General features: G+C 35.8%; 1 protein-coding gene across 2 annotated transcripts; it reads left to right on the top strand.

The window, feature by feature from the left end:
• Window positions 1–15,510: 15,510 nt before the first annotated feature.
• Window positions 15,511–22,153, top strand: LOC127808224 (agamous-like MADS-box protein AGL12). 2 transcript variants are annotated; one of them, XM_052346660.1, is made up of 7 exons: window positions 15,511–15,837; window positions 15,960–16,047; window positions 16,929–16,990; window positions 17,162–17,261; window positions 17,400–17,441; window positions 21,725–21,766; window positions 21,860–22,153. In XM_052346660.1, exons 1-7 carry the CDS (start codon window positions 15,656–15,658, stop codon window positions 21,941–21,943), a joined length of 600 nt encoding a protein of 199 aa, XP_052202620.1. In that variant the 5' UTR covers window positions 15,511–15,655; the 3' UTR covers window positions 21,944–22,153. The 2 variants fall into 2 exon arrangements, with proteins under 2 accessions (XP_052202620.1, XP_052202622.1); XM_052346662.1 differs by lacking the exons at window positions 21,725–21,766; window positions 21,860–22,153 and adding an exon at window positions 18,743–19,125.
• Window positions 22,154–22,496: the final 343 nt, after the last annotated feature.

The following is a 22,496-nucleotide window of genomic DNA, read 5'->3' as shown; positions in this document are numbered from 1 at the left end:
ATGCTGGATTTTTTTTTTTTTTTTTTAAAAAAAATGAATATTTCTATTGATCGCCTGAAGCAAGTACGTTCCCTCTATTCAGTTTTTTAGGAGAACTGGTCCCCATAGCTGAAGTAGTACAACTTGTAATCACCTTGGGAATAGAGCCTTTAAGCACCATTAGGTAGGCAAACTTCATGGTAGTCAATACACCCTCATCAATGTACAATGTTATCTTAGGGCAACCACTCCTCAATGAAATGAGGGTAGTCATACCATCCAGATACCTATTAATGAAATTCCCAAGGGTCCACAGAATATGGCAGGTTTGAGGCGATCAGAGGAAGACACAAAGTTATTATATCACATCTACAAAGAGAAAAGATAAAGAGAGAAACCTCACCATTTCCAAAATAGCCTGACAGTAAAGATGATTGAACCAAAACACACACATCTTATAGACACTATAAGGAGGCGATCTCGACAAAACATGGAACACAAACCATCTAAAGTTATATTATTCTTTTGACATGAGAAAATAGTTTTTTAGAAGTCAGTATTTAGGTTTCAATGTAATCAGTAGATGTTGAGCCAAATTGCTCCAATCAACCTATTGTATATTTTAATGTTTAACAAAACATAATTTTAGTAAAACTATTTTTGGTATATTTAAATCCCCTAATGGATTTTTGATATGTCTTATGATAGATAACATATTTTTAAGTATTATAGTATTTTGTGTATCAAAATGAACTAAGAAATGCTAGTTGTTCTAAGTGGAATATTAGCGCACTATAAGGGAACATATAAGAAAATATTTTCGTTTTGGAAAGCTATCTTCCGGTATTTTGATAACTAATATTCATTGTTTTTAAAATAATTTTTAATAATTTTTCAAGAAATAGAAGGTATGTTTTTTGGAGGCGGTAAAATAGCCAAATCCCAAATTTGTTCTAAAATCAAAATTCTACTTTCTTAATGTTTTAGATTTTGATTTTTTAGATATTTTTATTGAATCAAAATAAGGGGTACTTTCTTATTTACATTTATGTATTAAAGTAAATAGAAGGTAAAATATAAATTAAAGAAAATGTGGACATTTACTTGTAGATATGTTATAATGTATACATGCTATGGATTCTATCTTCAAAGCAAATCTATTTTTTCTAAAAATCTGGACTAAGCGTCGACTCCCGGTAAGGGACAATCAATTATGTTATGCAGAGTTGAGGTAGGTGATAGTAGGTTTTGGCCAGTCAACTATAGGCCAATGAGAGTCGACTGTCGAATTCGAGAGTCGACTATCGTCTTTGAGAGTCGACTATGGGTGTCGCGAAGTTGACTGTTAGTTAGAACAGTCGACTGCCAGACTCCAATGGTCAAATTTTTCTAGCCGTTACAGATCCGTTGGAAGCTCAAATATATATATCTTCAAGAGATTTCTAGAGAAGGTTAATGCACTATCAAGATCTATCATTCTAAAGCACACCCAAGCTCTCAAGCACTCAAGAAAAGAAATCCAAGCCTCAAGATTAAAGATATATAATTTGGAGCCCAAGGCAAATAAGAAGAAGTTTTCTTCTTATTGATAACTCTTGTATTATTTACATTTGCCTTGTAATATCATTGTGTTTATTTCCATATTAGTCCAAGGTTGTTTGAACATAGGATTTATTGTTATTAATTGTGGATTGTGAGTGGCCTCTTAGAGCTCAAGGAATCTAGGTGTATTGTTGTATTAGTTTTTGGGGTGAGCTAAGAGAAAAACCTCGGTGTTGTGTAAAAATTTCCTAAGTGAACTTGTTGGAAAACCTAGGTGTGGTTATAGTGGAATCTCAAGTGTGAGGTTGACCTTTAGAGAGAGAGTAGGTGTTGGAGACACCAAACCACTATATATTCTTGTGTTGTTGTTTGCATATTTATATTGCTATCATTCCCAAACAACATATATATTTATAACAAATATTTTTTTTATATAAGAAAAGCTCAAGAGTTTTGAAAAGGGAAGAATTCGGTTTAATAAGTTTTTATCACTCAATTCACTCCCCCTCTTGAGTGGCTATTGTGTGTCAAGGGACTAATAGTAGATCCCCAAGCTTAGTAAGGGACAAAATGATAAAATTCTCTCAAAGATTTTTCCTCTTTTAATTGCACGATCTGTTATACAGACCACTAATGCAACCAAAGTTATTTTCAACAAGACCATTAAGATGTCTGGGGTTCAATAACATCGACGGATAAAAAACCTCATCTCAGACACATGCGGTAAAAGCTAAACAAATCCATTAGGATATCTAGGGGTCAATAACGTCAACGGATAAAAAGACTTGCCTCAAACACATGCGACAAAAGCTAAACAAGTCTGTTAAGATGTCCAGGGGTCAATAACGTTGATGGACAAAAAGACTAACCTCGGACACACTCAGTAAAAGATAAACAAGTTGGTAAAGATTTTCGGTGGCAATAACATTAATAGACAGAAAGTCTTGCGTCGGACACACGTGACCAAAGTTATTTTCAACAAGACCATTAAGATGTATGGGGATCAATAATGTTGATAGACAAAAAGACTTGCCTCGAACACTCACGACCAAAGTTATTAACATAAAGACCAAGGAAAGGTTTGCTTTGAACTCACGAGACAACAATCACTTGTAAGAACAAAAAGGAAGACTGCGAACTCCCCAATAGCTGATGTGCAACTAAAGAAGTGATACGATGAAACTACGAAACACCTAACAAGTTCTTTGGAAAAACCAGTTCAACTAAAGAACTAGGGAGTGACAGGCGTTAAAACCAAACATGACATACAAATCAAATGGCAATAAAGCTAAAAATGGCACAAACAAGTCTAGACTATTAAAATAAGTCAACATAGACAAGAATACTTCGTCTCATTACAAATCCAAGTTCAAGCAATCAAAAAACAATAAAAGTACAACAGTGAGGAGGATAACATATAATCATTCGTTAGAATAAGGGATCATTGGGTGATCATGATCCTCACCTACGTCTAAGCTAGTGAGTGTGTTAATCGCCTTGTTAAGCACCTGACCCATCTGCATAAAGCTCTCAGGTGCCTAACAAGTTCTCTAGATTTATCCACCAGAGAACAACTGAGATAGGTGTTGGGACTCAAGGCCCTAGCCTCATACTTGCACCAATCCATGGACTCGGCACCTGCAGTGGCCTCAGTAAAGTAGACTAGGTCATCAAAGCTCTCACCAAGCCTTTGGGACTCTAGGGAGGAATGTGCTAGGAAAATCCAAGCTTCACAAAGCCCCCCAACATACTCCTTATTCTTCTCGAAGCACTCACGTGAAAGGCGGTACTCCTGAATAACCTTTGCTCTGATGTGATCTTGTCTCTCCTCTAGTTCACGCTGCATCTTCTCCTCCTGAGCGCAACCTTGATCAATCGCTAGACGGAGAGAAGTGTAAGCTTGACTCAGTCGATCCACCTTGTGCTTCAAAGCTCAAACCTAGTTAGTATACATTGCCTTGGTCTAAGAAAGATTCTCCTAAAGACTCTCACAGGATTAGCGCCAAGAGTCACATTCCTTCTGGGCATCACTAATGGCCTAATCGATGTTCCTGGACTGGGCATTCCACTTTCCATGCTCACGACGATAGTAAGCCATCTTATCCTTAACAAAATGATGGAGGGCCCAAGTATGGGCATTAGCTACCATCGTACATTGAACACTCTAAAAGGAAAAGAAAGATAACAAGTTAGAGAAAAAAACCCTAGAGAAAGTTAAACGGCTAGTGAAGACAAAAAAAGGCCACTTCCTCATTTTTATAGTGAGGGACCACAAATAAAAAACCTTGACTTAGTTAAAAATTAAAAAAAAAATACCTGTAGAACAACCCATGGATGAAGAAGGATGTGTGAAAAAATCAATAAAAGGAGAACTACTCTTGTCCCTAGGAAAACTAGAAAAAAGAGTTGGGAGCAATTGATACGCTATAGTTCAAAAAGACAAAATAAAAGGAAAAAATCAATTAAATCAATTTATCAACCCAAATGGGCGGAACAAAAAGAGGCACACAGAATCTTCGTGGACTAAATAGACACATAGAGTGCCTATGGCCCACAAGAGCCCGTGGCCTTAGCACACAACCCTTAAAGGTCTCGCCGCCTCAGCTAACAACCTAGGCTTTAGCCCTAGGGCCTCTAAGGTCCCGTGGTTGCATCCCATAGCTTCAGCCCAGGGTTGTGGCCTTAACACGTGGCCTCAGATCAAAGTCGTGGCTCCAACCCACAGTCCTTAAGGGCCTGGCTTAGCTTGTTTTGCCTCTTTAAGTGCCTCAAAGACTCCAGTCCGTGTGAATGACAAACTCCTTGGGTAGTAAGTAGTGCTGCCTAGTCTCCAAAGCTCTAATCAATGCATAGAACTCCTTGTCATATATGGAATAATTCAAACTTCCTCTACTCAAATTTTCATTAAAATAGGCTATGAGATGCCTATCTTGCATAAGAACAGCCTCAATTCCAACTCTCAAAATACCACACTCCACTTCAAAAGTTTTCAAAAAATTGGGGAGAGCTAAAATAGGAGCGGAGCACAATTACTCCTTGATCAGCTCAAAAATTCTTTGGGCAACCTTATTCCACCTAAATTCACCACTTTTCTTGATGCATTCAATCAATGGAGCAAGAATAATGCTGAAATTCTTCACAAACCTCTTATAAAAGGATGCTAGCCCATGGAAACTCCTCACCTTTGAAATACTAGTAGGTACGGGCCACTCTTTAATTACTTTCACTTTCTCCTCATTAACTTCAACCCCATGTTCTGAAATCATGTAACCAAGAAAGATTACTCGGTTTTGACATAGTTAACACTTCTTTAAGTTGCCAAATAGCTTATCCTATCGTAACACTTCAAAGACTTCCCTAAGGTGCCCCAAATACTCCTCAAGAGTTCTGCTATAAATCAAAATATTATAAAAATAAACCACAACAAATTTTCTAATGAACTTATGAAGCACATGATTCATCAATTGTATGAAGGTGCTTGGTGCATTAGACAAGCCAAATGGCATAACCAGCCATTCATACAACCCGTGCTTTGTTTTGAATGCGGTCTTCCATTCATGCCCCTCCTTCATTCGAATCTAATGGTAGCCACTCTTGAGATTTACCCTTGAGAATAATTTAAAGCCATGCAACTCATCAAGCATATCATCCAACCTAGGGATTGGGTAGCAATACTACATCGTTATCTTGTTGATTGCTCGACTATCCACACACATTCTCATAATCTCATCATTCTTTGGTACTAACAAAGTTGGTGTAGAACAAGGACTCATCGACTCCTTTATGTATCCCTTCTCTAACAACTCGGTTACTTGTCGATGCAACTCCTTGGCTTCATTCAGATTGCTTATATAGGAGGGTCTATTTGGTAAAATAGCTTCCGATATGAGATTGATTTGGTGTTCAATCCCTCTAAGTAGTGGTAGCCCTTTCAGTAACTTTTCTAGAAACACATTAGCAAACTCTTCAAAAATCTTGTCAATTTGTGGAGGGAAAGAAGTTTCCTTGTTTGGCGTTACTTCCTTCACTATTAGCATTAGAACTAAGTTGTGAATAGACAAAACTCGTTCTATCTCTCCTTTACTCTCAAGTAAACTTTCTTTCCTTCCTTCCTTTCTCCATTAAGAGTTGATCTCACTGCACTTGTTGCGGACTAAGAGGTGCTAAGGTTATATTTTTCCCATCCCTAACAAAAGAATAGGTGTTTTTGAATCCATCATGCACAACCCTCCCATCATACTACCACGGTCTTCCCAAAAGCAAGTGACTCGCATTCATTGGAATCACATCAATAACAACTCATCTTTGTATGTTTTCCCAATTGAAAACGACATAACAACCTGCCTTGTAACCTTTACTTCTCCATTATCATTCAACCATTGTAGCTTGTATGGGTGGGGATGGTTTGTTGTTGCCAAATTCAATTTTTCCACCAAAAAGTGGATGCAACATTAGTGTAGCTCCCTCCATCTATAATCACTCCACACGCCTTTCCATTGATCGTGCACCTAATATGAAAGATATTCTCATATTGCTCATCATCTATATTTGCTTGTAAATTCAAGGAATGCCGAATCACAAGCAATTCCCCCTCATCAGCATACAAACTATCTTTATCCACACACCCATCTTCTTCCTCCATTACTACCTCATCTTCACTCTCTACCTTCCCTTGTGATCCCTGAAGAACGGTCACTTTTTTATTTGGACACTCGGAAACAATATGTCCATGGCCAAGGCATTTAAAACATTTGATGTCTCAACTCCTCTTTGGAGAATTAGGATCACCCACTTTCTCTTTCTCTTTACTCATACCTACTGGTTGTTTGCTGGAGTCCCCTTTTTCCACTCGTTTTGCACTCTAATTTGAAACCACTCCTTGTTGTGTAAATGATGAGTTGGTTATTTTATTACCAACTTGTTGAGACACCTCTTAGTTGGATTGTGTTTCAACTATCTTTCCACCTTAATGGCATGTTTAATTATATCCTTCAAGAACACAAAAGGTTGTAACTCCACCGTGTTAGCAATTTCTCTATTTAACCCCCCTAAGAACCCAGCAATGGTCTACCCTTGAGGTTCTTGTAACTCACATCTCATTATTAACACCTCGAATTTTTTAACATAATCCTCAACACACATGCCACCTTACCTATGGCCTTGCAATCTAATATACAATTCATGCCTATAGTATTCGAGAACAAAATGCTTTTTCATTAGACGTTTCGTAACCCTCCAACTCCTAATATCCTCTTCTTCATCACTCATATGTTGTGATTTTAAGTTCTCCCACCATAGCTTAGCATAATCTGTAAATTCAAGAGTTGCAAATTTGTATTTTCTTACCTCAAAATACTCTTGACATTCGAATACTTTCTCCACTCGCTGCACCCACTCCAAGTATTCTTTCGGTGAGCTAGTTCCCTTAAATGGTAGAATCTTCATCTTAATATTGTTTCTTGGATCCCTTTACCGCCTCATCTGCCATGATTGTTCAACTACATTATCTTCCTCTCCAGTTTCATCTCCTTTGCCCTCATTTTCATGGATGACCCTTCTTGGTGTTTGAGAAACACTTTGCTGTTATGGTTGTTGTTGAACTCCCATCCTCTCAAACACTTGAGTTAAATGAGTAAATTGCTCCATCATCTCTTTTTGCCTTCGTTGGAGACTCATAATTTGAGCTTGTTCCAATGAAAGCCCTCTTGGTACGTCTTCTCTGGCCATGATTAGAAACCTATGCTCTGATACCAATTTGATGTGCCCAAAATACAAAAGAAATACTAGCACTCCTTCTTTGATAAGAAAATTCACCACAAACAAGAAATACAAGTTTTGATTCACCACACTATGAGACAAAAGAAGGAAGAGTGATAAGAATCAAGTAAATTTGCTACTAAACAAATAAATTGCTTAGATAAGAATTAGGGTAAAATGCTCTCTACACTTTCTTGATAAAAATGTTCATTCCCAAAATATTACTAGATCACACATAGAAATACTAGTTTTGGAACATCCCTCCAAGCATGGGTGCCATAATAATTAAAGCAAAATTATAAATTCAAATGTGGAAGACATAATAATCAAAGAAAAGTGTTCAAAATCAAGATCATAAATGTTTGCTGGACAAATATTCAAAAGATGCCTCAAAAATCTGTAATTCCCGCTCCACCCATTGAGTAATGACCACTAAACTTGAAACAGTCATAAAATACAGTTGGAAAGTCGAAAAGTCACCCATGAATATAGAAAGTTGTAGTTGAGATCTTGAGTTTTCCGTTAACATATGACATGCCTCATAATTCCATCCCATTCAAAAGTTATGGGGTTCCAAAATTACTCATCTAATTAGTTTCATGACTGACATTCCAAGCGAGTGAGTAATGTGATTAATTTGGACTTTAATTCCTTCACTTTGAACTCTAATTGTACCAAATGGACTGGAGTCTTTCCAATAAATAACTCAAGTTTCTTTTGAAATTGTTTAACCATTGAATGAGTAATTGGCCCAAGACTTGAAATTATATGCTTTTGGACAACCCTTGCCTTTGTAACTTTACCGTTCACATCAGCTTTAGATTATATAAATTCTTAACGATCAAACTATAGCAATACCTCTAGTGTTAAGTTATGCTCGTTAGATTAATATGCAATCCCAACTTTTGTAGCATAGCATCTGATTTTGATTTGGTTATACTTTTTTTTTTTTATTATAGATGTATGTTTATTATTTATGTTTGTTTGTATTATGTTTGAACTATTTTTTTTATAATTTTTTATATTAAAAATTATATTTACAAAAAACTCCTATATTTTTTTTAATTTACACTTTATCCCGTGTTTCCATTTTTTACTTTTTTGAAAAAAATACCATTTCCACGTTTTTGATCATTTCGTATCGACAACATTTTTTATTTTCATTTCCGTGCAACTTAGGGTTTATGACTTTTGAATGGACAAAATTGTAAAACCATTTCAATTGTCACTATCCAAATAACTCACACCCTCCCTCAGAACTATAATTGTGATAAATCAAAACCCTATACTGAATGGCCTATTTCCAATATTCACAAAAATGGTGAACCAACGCTCTTGCCGTGCCACACCCGGATGAAGCAGGTGCTCGCGTTTACAGATGTCAAAGAATATGGTATACTCTAATATGATCTTAATCCAGTGAATGAAAAGGAAGCTCTGGAGAGGAGGCCACTGATTTTTGTGGGTTCTTACTGGAAAAAAATGGCTCAGAGATACAATTAGATGCTTAGAGAAGGAGAATGGGAGATCCAAACGTACTATATATATATCTGGGAAGAAATCAAGGGTTCATGGCAAGAGCATCTCCATTCACTAGCAGGGGAAAGCAACGAGATATATATCCGAAAGTTCGGTTCACCGGCCCCATTATCAAACAATGATGGATCTGCATGCCAGGGTTTCATTAAACTTATATTCTCTAAATCAAGTATTGTATATGAATTTCAATCATCTTCCTTGGATGCAGAGGTCTGATCAATAGCTCGCTCGAGAAGCTCCCTGTGTTTAGTCATAAGATTTGAGGACGACAGCTCGTAAAGCTGGAAATAGATTCTTTATCTCTAGAGTCGAGCTAATTGAGCATAAAAACCAAGAACTCCCAGTTGTCACTAATTAGGAGAATTTATGGTCCTGGACATAAATAAGTAGCTCCTCCTCAGAAATCCAAGACACGCTCACATAGAAGTTAATAATGGAGATTAATATTCCTTAGCTGCCTCACGGACAAAGGCCATGAAGATTTCTTCGTCTTTTCTCCCCTTACTGTAGCAATAACATGTTCTCCTCAGAGCTAATTCCCTTTAATAGACAATATTCTTTTTGAGGAAGCAAGTCAAGTCCTAGCTAGTTAGAGCCTTTAATTTGTGTCGGAAAATGCTACTTGTGGTTCAAAGAAGGGCTTACCGAATGAATTTTTTTTTTTTTTTATTCTTTTCTAAGTACTAGCCCAAAGCCCTTGTTCTCTCTTTCTCTCTCCACCGTTTCTCTCTACGACATCTCATTCACCTTGCTCGCTTACATTGAAGCAAGAATCCACCCGCCGAGGTGGCCGGTGGTGACTGCGCAAGATCGGGGCACTTCAACCTCTAGCCATCCACTCCTCCATCTACGGTCTTCGACTCGTTCTCTCAATCTCTCACTTGCAAGTGTGCGACTGCAACGAGATCGTGGTCCCCCAACCTTCGACCGTCCGATACTTCACCTTCGGCCTTTGGGTCTCTCTCTCTTTCTCTCTCTCTCTTTCTCGCGCTTGTGCACAAGCGAGCACCAGTGCTTGACTGACAACCAGCAGTCCCATGGTGACTGCCAGTGCGTTTTTCAGTTCGAGCCAAAAATTAAAAATTCAATCTACAAAAATCTAGCTTTTAAATCTAGTCCATTTTTGTGTATGTCAACTCCATTGACTTAGTGTTTCTAATGGTAGGCTCCAATCATGGGAATCTCTGCCCAACAACGGTTATCCGTCAGCCACCCACTCGTATGTGTAATGTAATTAATTTCATATTATAGAATTTATATACTTAAAAAGTTAAAATTCATGTAATGTAATTAATTTCATATTATATAATGATTTTGAAATGTCAGAATTCATGTACATTTTGTTGTTTTGTGTAATCGAATGCTGGGATGTTTGAATTTGAGCACGATTGGCTTTCTTAGAGCCAATGGGGGTTTTTGTCTTATGATTTGTTGCCATATTTTCTTCTATTTAAGAAATGTCGTTTTGAATTTTGATACAAACGTAAAAGATGATTTTAAGATATATATAGTTGGTGCAGTACAAACGTAGGAGATGATTTTAAGATATAGTTGGTACTGTTGCAGTGAGTTGGCATTTGCAATGAGAATGAGGAAACAAGTTATTTATAATTGCAGCCTGCTTGTATCTGGTCATGCTGAATTTGATCCTGGGAACCCCAATGTTGCCCCATATCTGAAGCTTTAGATTGACAATGCAGCTCTTAACCATTTTACACTGGATTTTAACTCTATCAAAGAGCCAGACACAAGCCGAAGAAAGAATCCAACAAATGTCAAAATTTCATCAATTAGATGGTTTGATTTCAAGTGATTAGTTACCTAAAATATGACCTCTGTACAAAGGCCCAAAATTGAGGCCATATAATTTCACTATCTTTTATCGAATTTACAAAGCAGCATATATTTTAGGATTAAATAGCAAAACTCAATTTCACTCAAATTCGAACATCCCAGAATTCAATTAGATAAAATAGCAAAATTCACACGAATTCTAACTTTTCAAGTATGTTACACAACATGAAATTAATTACATTACATGAATTATAACTTTTCAAGTACATGAATTCTATTGTATGAAATTAATTGCATTGCACATATGGTGATGGCCGATGGATGACTGCCGTCGGCCAAAAATTCTTACGATCAAAGTCTACCATTAAAAACACTAAATCAATTGGATTAACATATACAAAAATAGACTAGATTTAACGATTGCATTTTTGTAGATTTGATTTTAAATTTTTGGGTCAAATTGAAAAACGCACTAATAGTCGCCAAAGGATGGCGGCCGCTAGAAAGACACTCGTGCGCACGAGCGTAAGAAAGAGACTCCAAGGCCGAAGGTGAAGGACCGGAGGTTGGGGGGCCACAATCTGGTTGCAGTCGTACACTTGCCAGTGAGAGAGAGAGAGAAGGGGAGAAAGAGTCGAAGGCCGGAGATAGGAGACCGAACGGTCAGAGGTGAAGGCGCCTCGATCTTGCACAGTAGCCACCGGCCACCGCAACAGGTGGGTTCTTGCTTCAGTGCGAACGTGCAAGGTGGAGGAGACGTGGTGGAGAGAGAGAGTAGGTGACACAGGGGAGATGCTGATGGCAATAGGGGTGTTCGAGTAGGTGAGAGAGAGAGAGAGAATATGAGGCTTTGGGTAGGTATTCAAAAAAGAATAAAAAAATTAAAAAAAAAAAGTAAATTCATTCAGTAAGCGCTTTTCTAAACGATTCTCGACAAGTAGCATTTTCCAATTTGTGTATGCTCCCGGGCAAAGCAATTCCTTCTTTTTGTAATTTTCTTGGGAGGATGAACCTCGCATTTGGCAATGCTTGGTTAATTAAAGCTACATGCTAAGGTACGTATTCATGTCTACTTGGAGACTATCTTGTGATGTATTCTTTGTTTTTTTTTTTTTTTTTCTATTTTTTAATGCATTCATTTGATTATAATATATAAAATGAAGTTCTTCTGGAAACCCACAAAATAAATTAAACAAAAGAGAAAAATGGTAAAAACTAGAATTAAACAAGCCATTCAGGAAGTATGTATGGCACATATTGGATTCAGACTTTAAGCACAGTATGGGAAAAGCAACACAGTACGTAGTTACATCTTTAATTAATTTCGTCTTATCTCATGTAAATTAATTAATTTGATACATTGTTAGTGGATCAAAGTTCAAATTAGATATATACATACTGTTCCATGAAATTATTTTTGTTTAAAACATGGAATTTATCTCATGTCCCGATAACATTGAACATGTTTTTAATATATGCAACTTGTTCATCTATACAATATTGTCGTACAATTTTTGCTTTTTTGTTTTTCCCATGAAGTTAATTAAAGCGATTCAAAGCTAGCTATCAGGGCAGCCACACAAATTAAAGATAAATGTACCGAAAGCAATCCCATGCCAACAACCTTCATGGTGTAAACTTTACTTGATTAACATATTATTGTATACTGGTGAAAAGACGAGGGAATCCAAGCTTTACAAATAGCAAAAAGAAATGGGAGCACAAAGGCAGCATCCACGTGGCTGTGCCAAGCCTCTTCATGCAGCTGTTAATGATCTTGAGATGTCAAGAGGGGATCTTTTAGGCTTTTCGATGAGATGTCGTTTGATTTGACAGGATTCCATTGGCCTTCAAATGAAGCTTTGAGATGGGATTGGAAGGTTAGAGTGAGTACTGGGGTTAATTAATTAATTACCCAAAAGAAAGCGATCGAAATGTTTAAGCATATATATACATATACATATACACACACATATATATAGACCAAGCCACTAGCCCTCCCTCCCCCCGGCGCCCTAGAAAGGAACTGTAAGGAATTGTATGAACAAGAAAACTGAAGGCAAAAGTGCACAGTGGCAACTGGGTGGGAAAAGGCAAACCTAACATGGGCAGCTCATTGGCTCCAAAGTAATTAGTTCTGTGTGATTGGGTTGCACATGGAATTGGATGATCTGCAATGCAAAGCTGAGTAAGCTCTGCGTGAGCTGCTGCCCACACAAAGCCTTTTCCTCCCCAAGGTGCCTCTGGGAGGACCCACCTAATTTAGAATGGGAAACCACGGAATTCTTGAAAAGAAAAATAGTATATTTACACGATCAAAGGTGGTAAATAAAGTTTAGTGTTATAAACTTACAGAGAATATATATATATATATATTTTTTTTTCCTAAACCAATCAAAAGCAAGATCACAAGGTGATTGTTAACTATAGTATACTTGGATGGTTGGGTGCCATGTTGTTAGGGATTAGTTATATGTGTGTGACCTCCATCTAAATTGTAGAATGTTTATCTAGAGAAAAGATAAAAATTATTATCTTAGAACTTGAATGGAATTACACCACTTTACTTAAATCAATAAATTTCGATAACACTAAAGATTATTAGAATAGTATTTAATGTTGTACCTTTAGCTTATCTCTCAAATTATTTTATATCTTTTCATTGAGTTTTGTCAAGGGTGATAATAAGAAAGCCATCCCCGCCTACACAAGATTAGTTGGTTTCCTCTTATTTTGTGAATTTAGGGTTGAGTTGAATTGAAATTGTTAGATTAATGTGAGTTATCTTTAACTAGGTTTATGGAAATTTAATTAGACACATCCCATCTAAAGGACTATCAATGTCAATTTCTTGATTCTTCATTCCATGTTTCAATTTATCTACCCCTTTGAATCCTACTGATTACCTCAAGTTGAGGGCTTAATGGATGGGCCTTCAGAATCTTTTTTTACCTGGACTATTCTTCTAATGGTAGAAGGATAATGACCATCCTTATCTCTTTCTAGATAATACTTTACTGATATCTTCTATTTAGATTGAGTTTCTTCGTTCTGTTTATTCTCCAAAAATTTGAGGATATAGTTTTTTCATTGTTCTTGATCTTAATAGTCCTTAGAAGTCCCATCTGATCACTTAGTTTGGGTCAAATCACAGGCTGATGGGGCGTTAACTTTTAGTGTGACTGTGACATGACAAGGCCTTTTGACTAACATGGTTTTTTCTCTTTTTCCTAACATCACCCATTAAGGGTGCCGTGGATAACATAAAATTTTTATAAAAAATATTATATTTGAGAAATTAAATTTTACTTTTACTATTTAACATAGTGTATTTTTTATGAAATTTAATAACTGGAGAATTGAATTTTATTTTTACTGTTTGACATATTATATTTTTTATAAAATTAAATTTTATTGAATAATCCTTTAAAACATGTTTTGATCTATTGTTCATGAAAAATTGATTCTACGGGGCGGTGATTTTTGTTTTTCATAAAAGTTAAAAAATATTTTTTTTCCAACTAAACACAATGACACAAACCTAAGCCAAAATGTGGTTTTGTTAAAAAAAAATAATAATAACAAATAAAAAATTGGATATATATTTCTCTAAGATATATAGACGCACACATATATATGTGCGTGTGCGTGTGTATGTTTGCTTAATGAAAATGGAACAAGTCCAAAAATCACATGATCAGGAGACAAAGGGGAGATGTACTAAGAAAACCTCAAGGAGGAAGAATAGGAACAACACACGAAACAGCCTACACAAATTTACTAAAGAACCAAACTGCTACCAACTATCAACACAGCAAAGGCCAATGAGAACAACATAAATCACATACACGACCTAAACTAACGCCCGGACATTTACATAAAGCTACTGTAACGATGAGGGCAAGCCAAATACAATGAGTCAACCTAGGATATCCGAAATGAGGAAGTAGCATTGGATCTTTGGGATGAGGAGACTTCCTCACGAAGTGCACTGGGGTGAGATCAGAAGGGGTGAGAGGTAAGGTAGGTTGGGGTTAAGGGTTTATGATAATGATATTTTTATAGATATAAATTGTTATGCTACTTAACCTTTCATTTTGTAATGAGTACATAAAAGTTTTATTATTCTGTTTTTTGGTTATAAAAATATGTTTGTACAATATTGTTCATAACAAGTAATATTGTTAAAACGAATGAATTTTCTGTATTGAAGATAAAACCAAAAAAATCTGATGAATGCTTTGTATTTTAATTTACATATATGAGTGAAATTTTTTGATATAAAGTTGTATAACGTTTCATTACATGTAGGTCTTAGATTCTTTCTAGTTCCCATGCACCCATATAACTCCTTCAAATTAGCTAGAAAGGCAGAGGCACAGAGGCCGTCCTTAATTTGTCGTGTGAGAATTTGATGAAGTCTTTGGGCCACTGGAAAGTATACCCTTCGACTGGTTCCACTTCATGGCACCATGCTATTGACCGCAAAGTGGGAATGACAAATTAAGCTTATTTATGTGTTTTGTGGGTGTTGTAGCATGCCTTGTGTTTGAGAGGGAGAGCTTCTCTCATTCTTGTTAATATGGTATAAGTCTGTCTCCTCCCCCCCCCCCCCCCCCTCTCTCTCTCTCTCTATATATATATATGTATATATATATGGAATTAAGAAAAACAACAGGAAGTTGATGTGTAAAGAAGGATGCCAACTGAAATATTGTAGAATTAAGAAAAACAACAAGAAGTTGATGTGTAAAGAAGGATGCCAACTGAAATATTGTATATTTTTGAGAGAGAGAGAGAGAGAGGGGGGTGGGTGGGAGGTGGGGGGAGGAATCATTGGGTGGGGTTGGGGGGGAGGGGGGGTGGGGGGGGAGGAGATATAAGGAGTGGAAGGTCTGCAAAAGAGAGCTGAGTTTGGGGAGAGAAGGCGAGAGTGCGGAGAGAGATGTGCAACAGCCTCGAAGCTAGTTCAAACTAGTGGGAGGTTGTCTGCAGAGAAGAATCAGCAAAACACACACAAATTAGTCGTCTAAAGAAACTAATTATGGCTCGTGGGAAGGTCCAGATGAAGAGGATAGAGAACCCGGTGCACCGGCAGGTGACCTTCTGCAAGCGCCGAGCTGGTCTCCTTAAGAAGGCCAAGGAGCTCTCCGTGCTGTGCGATGCTGAAATTGGCGTTCTCATTTTCTCCGCCCATGGCAAGCTCTACGACCTGGCCACTAAAGGGTACCATATATATACCCCTTTTTTCATCCTGGGTCATCGACTCTTCCTTTATTAGGATAAGATGTAGTTTTCGATACTGACTTTATGACATGACATGCATACACATATGTCTATAAATATAGAACCATGCAAGGGCTTATTGAGAGGTACATGAAGTCAACCGGAGGGACTGATCAGCTCCCTCAGCAGGCCGGAGAACAGCAACTTCAGGTACGTAATCAACTATGTATGTGCATATTGATTTCCATGACAAGAAGTTATTTTCCACTCCCAACATACTTGGAAATTGGAAATCTGTATTCGTGCTGGCCGAATATTGATCCTTCTTTTTGACACACACACACACACATATATATATTGCGTGCTAATTGGGCATCAGATGCTTGCTTGTTATTTTCTATCTTTTGGAGACCAAGCTGCATGGTCCTACCACTCCCGTGGCTTGATGCGGCTAAATGACAAAAATAGCACTGAAGTACACATTAAGATAATTTTTTTTATTAAATTTTAATTTGTAACAAAAAGATAACAAAATTTTAGTTTCTATATAATTCCATAACTACCGTTCGTTGTTGTTAAAATAAACTAATAGAATATTGACGTGACTAACAATGTAGACTCATATATGATATTAAAATATCACGTCATAAAAAGATCAATAACTTTTTTATATTTTAGTATAAAATTCAGTGTCATTTATGTATTTTAGTATAAATTTCAATAACCTTTCTATACTTTATTATAAAATTCAATAATCTTTTTATACTTTAGTATACAATTTAGTGATCGTTTAATTATTGGGTAGAGTTTAATTCTTAACGGTAACTGACGATAATTATGGATTTGTATATAAGAATTGAAATTTAGTGATCTTTTTATATTTTAGTGAAAAATTTATCAATATTTTTATTATAGATTAAAGTTTAATAAAAAATTTTGTATCCTAGTGCAAATTCAGTATTGAAATATATATTAAAATATCTACATATCTGTTAGGGTACAGTTACTTATGTAAATGAACCCAAAAAAAAGAAAAACAGTATTGAAATTGTATAGCAAATTAAAGTTTTTATATGCCGCCATGATCGCAGGAGTCCAAAGAGGAAACATGTATGCTGAGAAGTGAAATTGAGTTTCTGCAGAAGGGTCTGAGGTACAGTTTAACATGTTTAATTTTCTTCTTCCCCAATAAATTAAACATCGATATTGTTTCTCTAAATAGGTACGTACGTACGTAGTAGTAGTAAATCATATATATATATATATAATTGATTCTTAAGTTAATTTGAGGCAATTTAATTAAGGTAGGATAATGACTCTGTAGGAACATGTCAGGAGGGGGATTTGGGACAATGACAGTGGACGAGTTACACATGCTCGAAAAGCATCTGGAGATTTGGATTTATCAAATTCGCTCAGCCAAGGTAATTTACGTACATATATATATATGTATATGCTAATTTATTAATCTTTTCCTATATATTAATGTGAAAATTTGTATTCGCTAAGCTATATACATTAATTTTGAGCTCTTAATTAATTAGTGGGGGTGTCATTTGCAGATGGACATCATGTGTAGAGAGATACAGTCACTGAAGAATAAGGTTAGGCTTCATCTTTATTTATTAATTCTAGATATATGGAAAACCTCTCTCTTTTTTTTCTTTTTCTGATAAATATAATGTTATGTCAAAAGAAGCTTGGTGCCAATGGCAGAAAGAAAACTAGAAAGAAACGAAGCAAAAGCTCAAGAACCCAAAAGACAACTACAAATTTTTTCTTATGAAAACTTACCATGATTTATGAAATACCACTAAAGTCTGCATATATATACATATATCTTCATGACGTTTAAATTATGGACCACAATTTAAACGTATGTGGTGTTGTGTGAATTATGGACCATAATGTTGGAAGGTAACCCTTCCTTCTTCCTAAACTCAACCATGTTGTATGTGGTGTTGTGTGAATTAACATACTTGAGATGAGGAAGACTGCTTTATTACTAGATGTCAAAATAGCTTAGATACATGGCTTATTTATAGGCTTGATTTTGCAAGTAATATGCTTGACAAATATTAAAAAATAGACATGGGTCAAACACACCCAAGAAGATAACTCGAAGAGCCAAAGTAAAAAATCAAAGGAGAAGGCATCAAGTGGTGGCCGAGATGCCCCAACTTGATTGCAACAAAGAACCTCTCGGTTCAAAACTTTCCAGAATCTCTCAATTTTTGGGGGTTTCTCGGTTCTTGAGGGTCTCTCGATTCTTAGTGTCCTGGGTGGCGTTCCTCGAGCCAAATTGCTGTGAAATATACCAAGAATACACTCAAAATATATGCCATCCGAGAAATTTGAGATGGCTGCCATGTGTCCCATTCTCTTTCCTCTATAAATAGGAGGCTTGCCTCCTGACTTAGGAAGGACTCATTCCCACACCGAGACTCTATTTTCCTCTCAAGGCCAGATGGTTTTTCGAGGCTAGTCGATTCTTTAGGGCTAATCGAACCAAGGGCCAATTGGTTCCTCAAGGCCAATCGATTTTTCGGTGCCAATCAGTTATTTCAAGGGCAGTCAATTATTTCAGGGCTCATATTCATCAGCAAGCAACTATGCATCAACACCAACACGTTATCATCTCTTAAGACCTCTTGATTATTCTTGCATAGGGATGTCAAGATCACTATTCCCACTTTACAAATTCATTGTTGCACCTTCACAACAACAGATATAATTTACATACTCCTTTGGGGCATGAGCATAAGCCTCTAAATACATGTTGATAATATCATACATATTATCTAGAACATGCATTCGACAGATTTCTCAGACCTTTGTCAGACTTAGGCAGTAAAGGGCTTGCGTGGGGGAGTCCCTTACGTTTTGACCGTTGTTGTGCTCGCAGGCAAAGTCCCAGGCTATTTGTCCCCAGCTTCGGAAGACCAACCTACCGAAAACTCTTTTGGGACCCCCATTTTTTTAGCTCCACGAATGTCCTTTTGGCCCTCTAGTCTCGAAGGCCCTTCATCTAGGTTCGTCTAGATTCAGCTCTCTTACTTGATCCTTACTTGGTTAGTCTTGCCAATAGCACACGTGGATGTCAAGATCACATTTCCTACATTATAAATCTATTGTTGTAGTTTGGCAACAATAATTAGCATCGTTTGTGGGAAAACGATGAAAAGTCTAATAAAGAATGCTATCAATGGCAAGCACTAGAGGCAATCGATGGACTCTCTCATAAGGTATTGAAATTTCATGAGACTCGCAAAATCCAATAGGAGTGCATCTGTAACACCCTGTTTTTTGAGCGCGTTATAACTTAGGACAATTTTGGGATAATTTTTTTTAAATACTACTAAAACTAAGACTAAACCATATCATTGCTTTTATCCATCCCGAAATTTCCATTCATTTATCTCCAAGAAAAATTATCATAAATATCAAATGTAGAAGTTAGAATCAAACCTAACATCATAACATTAATTATAAATCAGTTCTTACATCACGGGAACATAAATTTTTCAACATGACTTAATACATAACGTAAGTTCTCAACTAACATTAACCTTAAATAGGGTTTTACATCATCATTCCTCAAAACGTTCAGAATTTGAAGTAGCAGAATATCAATACATGAGCTACATAACATACATTCAACTCATCATACAACTCATCATGCACTTTGTTAAGTGCCATTTCATGCCTCATTCATCCTCGTTTCTGCTACAATTTTCATCTGGAACGTTTGAATATTCCAAGGGCAAAGCCCAAGTTGGATGATGAATCATCTAAGTAAGGGAAACAACACATTTAATGCTCATGTATGTATGTAATGCACATAGTATCATAACTCTCATGTTTGGGTCGACTGTACCTTAAGATTACCCGCCATTTTTCCAGTCTCCCTGCTAGACCGGGGTGTATGGGTGCACCCTTGACAAAGTAACAGAACCAATACCTAATCCCAAACCTATGCAACGTATGATTGTGAATCTCATTATGCTCATATGCATATTTCATAAATCAAAACATGTAAATGCAATCTACATAACATACTCATAACAAGGCATGACAACATGATAAGATCATAACATTTAGGCCAGTTGGGAAGTACCACTTATTTTGCAAAAAGATAATTTTTGTCCCTTGTATAATTTTGCCTCAAAATTCGCACCGAACTTTCAATCGTACTCAATTTTGAATCTTGGCATACCTTAACATCATAATTACTTAAGAAAATAAGATTTCTAATTTTTCTCTACTTTTCATAATTTCTCATTTCCTCCTATTATTTCATCAAGATTATGAAATAAATACTTTCTCATAAAATTTTCTCAATTTCTCTTCACAATAATTCCTAAAACAATATCCTTAAGCCCTATAAATTTCTTCATAATTTTCAGAATCCATGTTCTATTTATTTCTCATTTTCTCTTTGATTTTCACACATCTATTGTCTCAAAAAATTCATAATAAATACAAATCATGCATTTCTCTTCCAATTTCATCATAAAAAATTCTAAAATATCATTCTTATATTTCTGAAATTTTTATAGATAACTCACTTTCTCGCGGAGCGATTCGGTATTCTTCAATACTACGATGAAACCTCGATTTGCGTATCCAACAATCATTTCTTCCATAAATTTTCACATAAACTATTAAACCAAGCCTATAAGATTTTTCTAGAAATCTTTTTGATATTTTTCTCTCTCTATTTTTTTTTTCCTTTATTAGGATATAAAAGTTGGATAATAGGTTTAAAGCTACGCCATGGTGTTAAGTAGAGTTAATTTGCATAGGTTCAATTAACATATATATATATAATAGATAATCAAAGAGGAAGAACTTAAAGCAAGTAGGCCAAGGAGAGAGACACTTTACTAAAGATATATATATATATATATATCTACAGAGAGAGAGAAACAAATAGATAGACAGAGAACCTTGGATTTTTCTTCTCCTTACACCATTTAATTAGGAAATATTATCTCCATAAAGATTCATTTACCTTTTTTTCTTTTGCATGTTTCTCCAAATAGATTTTTATATTCCATCACTTCATTATTCTACGTCACGAATCTAAGATACTTATTTAAAATCATTTGGTCCATCCTATAGCTCCAATAGCTTAAGGTTTCCCATAATTTTGTTTGACCCAATAAATATATATTATCTCATATGTAACCACTAGTTATGTATCAAGTAGAAGAATCTAAAATGTTTTTGTTCCCAATAATGTTCATTTAATTTAGTAATAAGGTATAAGAATCTTTCACAGACCCCATTATTTTAAGTTATAATAACAACAAACTCAAATTGGTTTGCAAATACATCAAACCGGGTCATTGTGGTGGCATTATCGCAAGTGACTTTATTTTCAATGAAGGGAAGGACAAGGTGTTTTAACTCATTTAGAAAAGTCACAAATTGTTTTGCACTTGTTATAAACCCACGTATTTCCCCCCCTATATTGAATCTTTATTATTTCATTAAAATCACCATGAAATACTCGAATACATGATATTATTTCTTTCCTCACAAGATTAGTTGTTGGTTTACTTGCTTTGTTTTCGATCCATGCTATCCTTTTTGCTTTCTTTTGGTGATTCTCTTCTAGAAAAATATAATTATACCAACAAATGACAAACCTTACTTTTGAACCTTTATCTTTCTACTTTTTACAATTTCTACTTCATCATTGGAGCCAAAGAATTTTAACAAGAAGAATATGACAAAAGTCGTGTGTTTCAAACTACCTAGTTTCCATTTACGCTAGCTTGAGTTAATCAACACAATCGTTTCCTATTGTACTATATATCATTTGTTTTAACACGATTGGTTTCTCTTTAAAGAAGTTTAACTAATTTTCCTTCATGATCAGGAGGGGATATTAAATGCTGCTAACAAGTATCTGCATGACAAGGTAATGACATATGAAAATGAATGCTTTTCGCTTCTTTCTTATTGTTATTATGGATTTTCCTTATCACTGATACAAGTTAATTCTCTTGCACAGATAGACGAACAACATGGGATAACTAACTTTGCGCCATTTGCCGCTAACCCACTGACAATACTAAATGAAATATATCAGCTCTGATATATGTAGTTTCCATGGATGTTGTACTCCACAAGTCAATAATACATGCACTTAGAAGTTGGGGGAGAAAGTAATAATTACTTAGTGTGTCATGTTGTGAGTTGAAATGATGTTAGTAATTCTCATTAGAGTACTGTTGATGTTGTGGCAGTTATGGCTTGTAGAATAAACAAACATATATTGGTACTTTATGTGTTATATATTCTTCATCTTTTTGAATGTGTTTTATTAAAACTTCTTTATATATATATATATATATATATTATAAGGGTAGACTCAAAAGAGCAATACAATTTACCAAAAACAACACGTTCTAACAAAATAAAACAATGTCTTTTTTGGACTCAAACAAAACAAAATGCCCAAGAGTCTTTTGGTCAGGGTGTCCCTATACACGTCATCTACCTATGGAGGACTGAGCTTTGTTGGGCCCACCCTTGACTTTCTCTTTATCCTTATCTAGAATAATGTAAAGCAAGAGTAAGTTACAAGACTCAACAATTATAAAGAAACAATAAGGGAACAAGGATAAAGATAAACTCACCCTTGCACT

This window comes from Diospyros lotus, chromosome 8, assembly GCF_014633365.1.
Source record: "Diospyros lotus cultivar Yz01 chromosome 8, ASM1463336v1, whole genome shotgun sequence".
NCBI lineage: Eukaryota > Viridiplantae > Streptophyta > Magnoliopsida > Ericales > Ebenaceae > Diospyros > Diospyros lotus.
The sequence above is the reverse complement of the archived record's forward strand: the minus strand, read 5'-3'. Positions and strand labels throughout refer to the sequence as shown.

Coding starts and splice junctions, on each gene's coding strand:
- LOC127808224 (XM_052346660.1), top strand. CDS start 15,656: ATGGCTCGTGGGAAGGTCCAGATGAAGAGGATAGAGAACCCGGTGCAC. Junction 15,838..15,959: donor TACGACCTGGCCACTAAAGG/GTACCATATATA, acceptor CTATAAATATAG/AACCATGCAAGGGCTTATTG. Junction 17,442..21,724: donor TACAGTCACTGAAGAATAAG/GTTAGGCTTCAT, acceptor CTTCATGATCAG/GAGGGGATATTAAATGCTGC.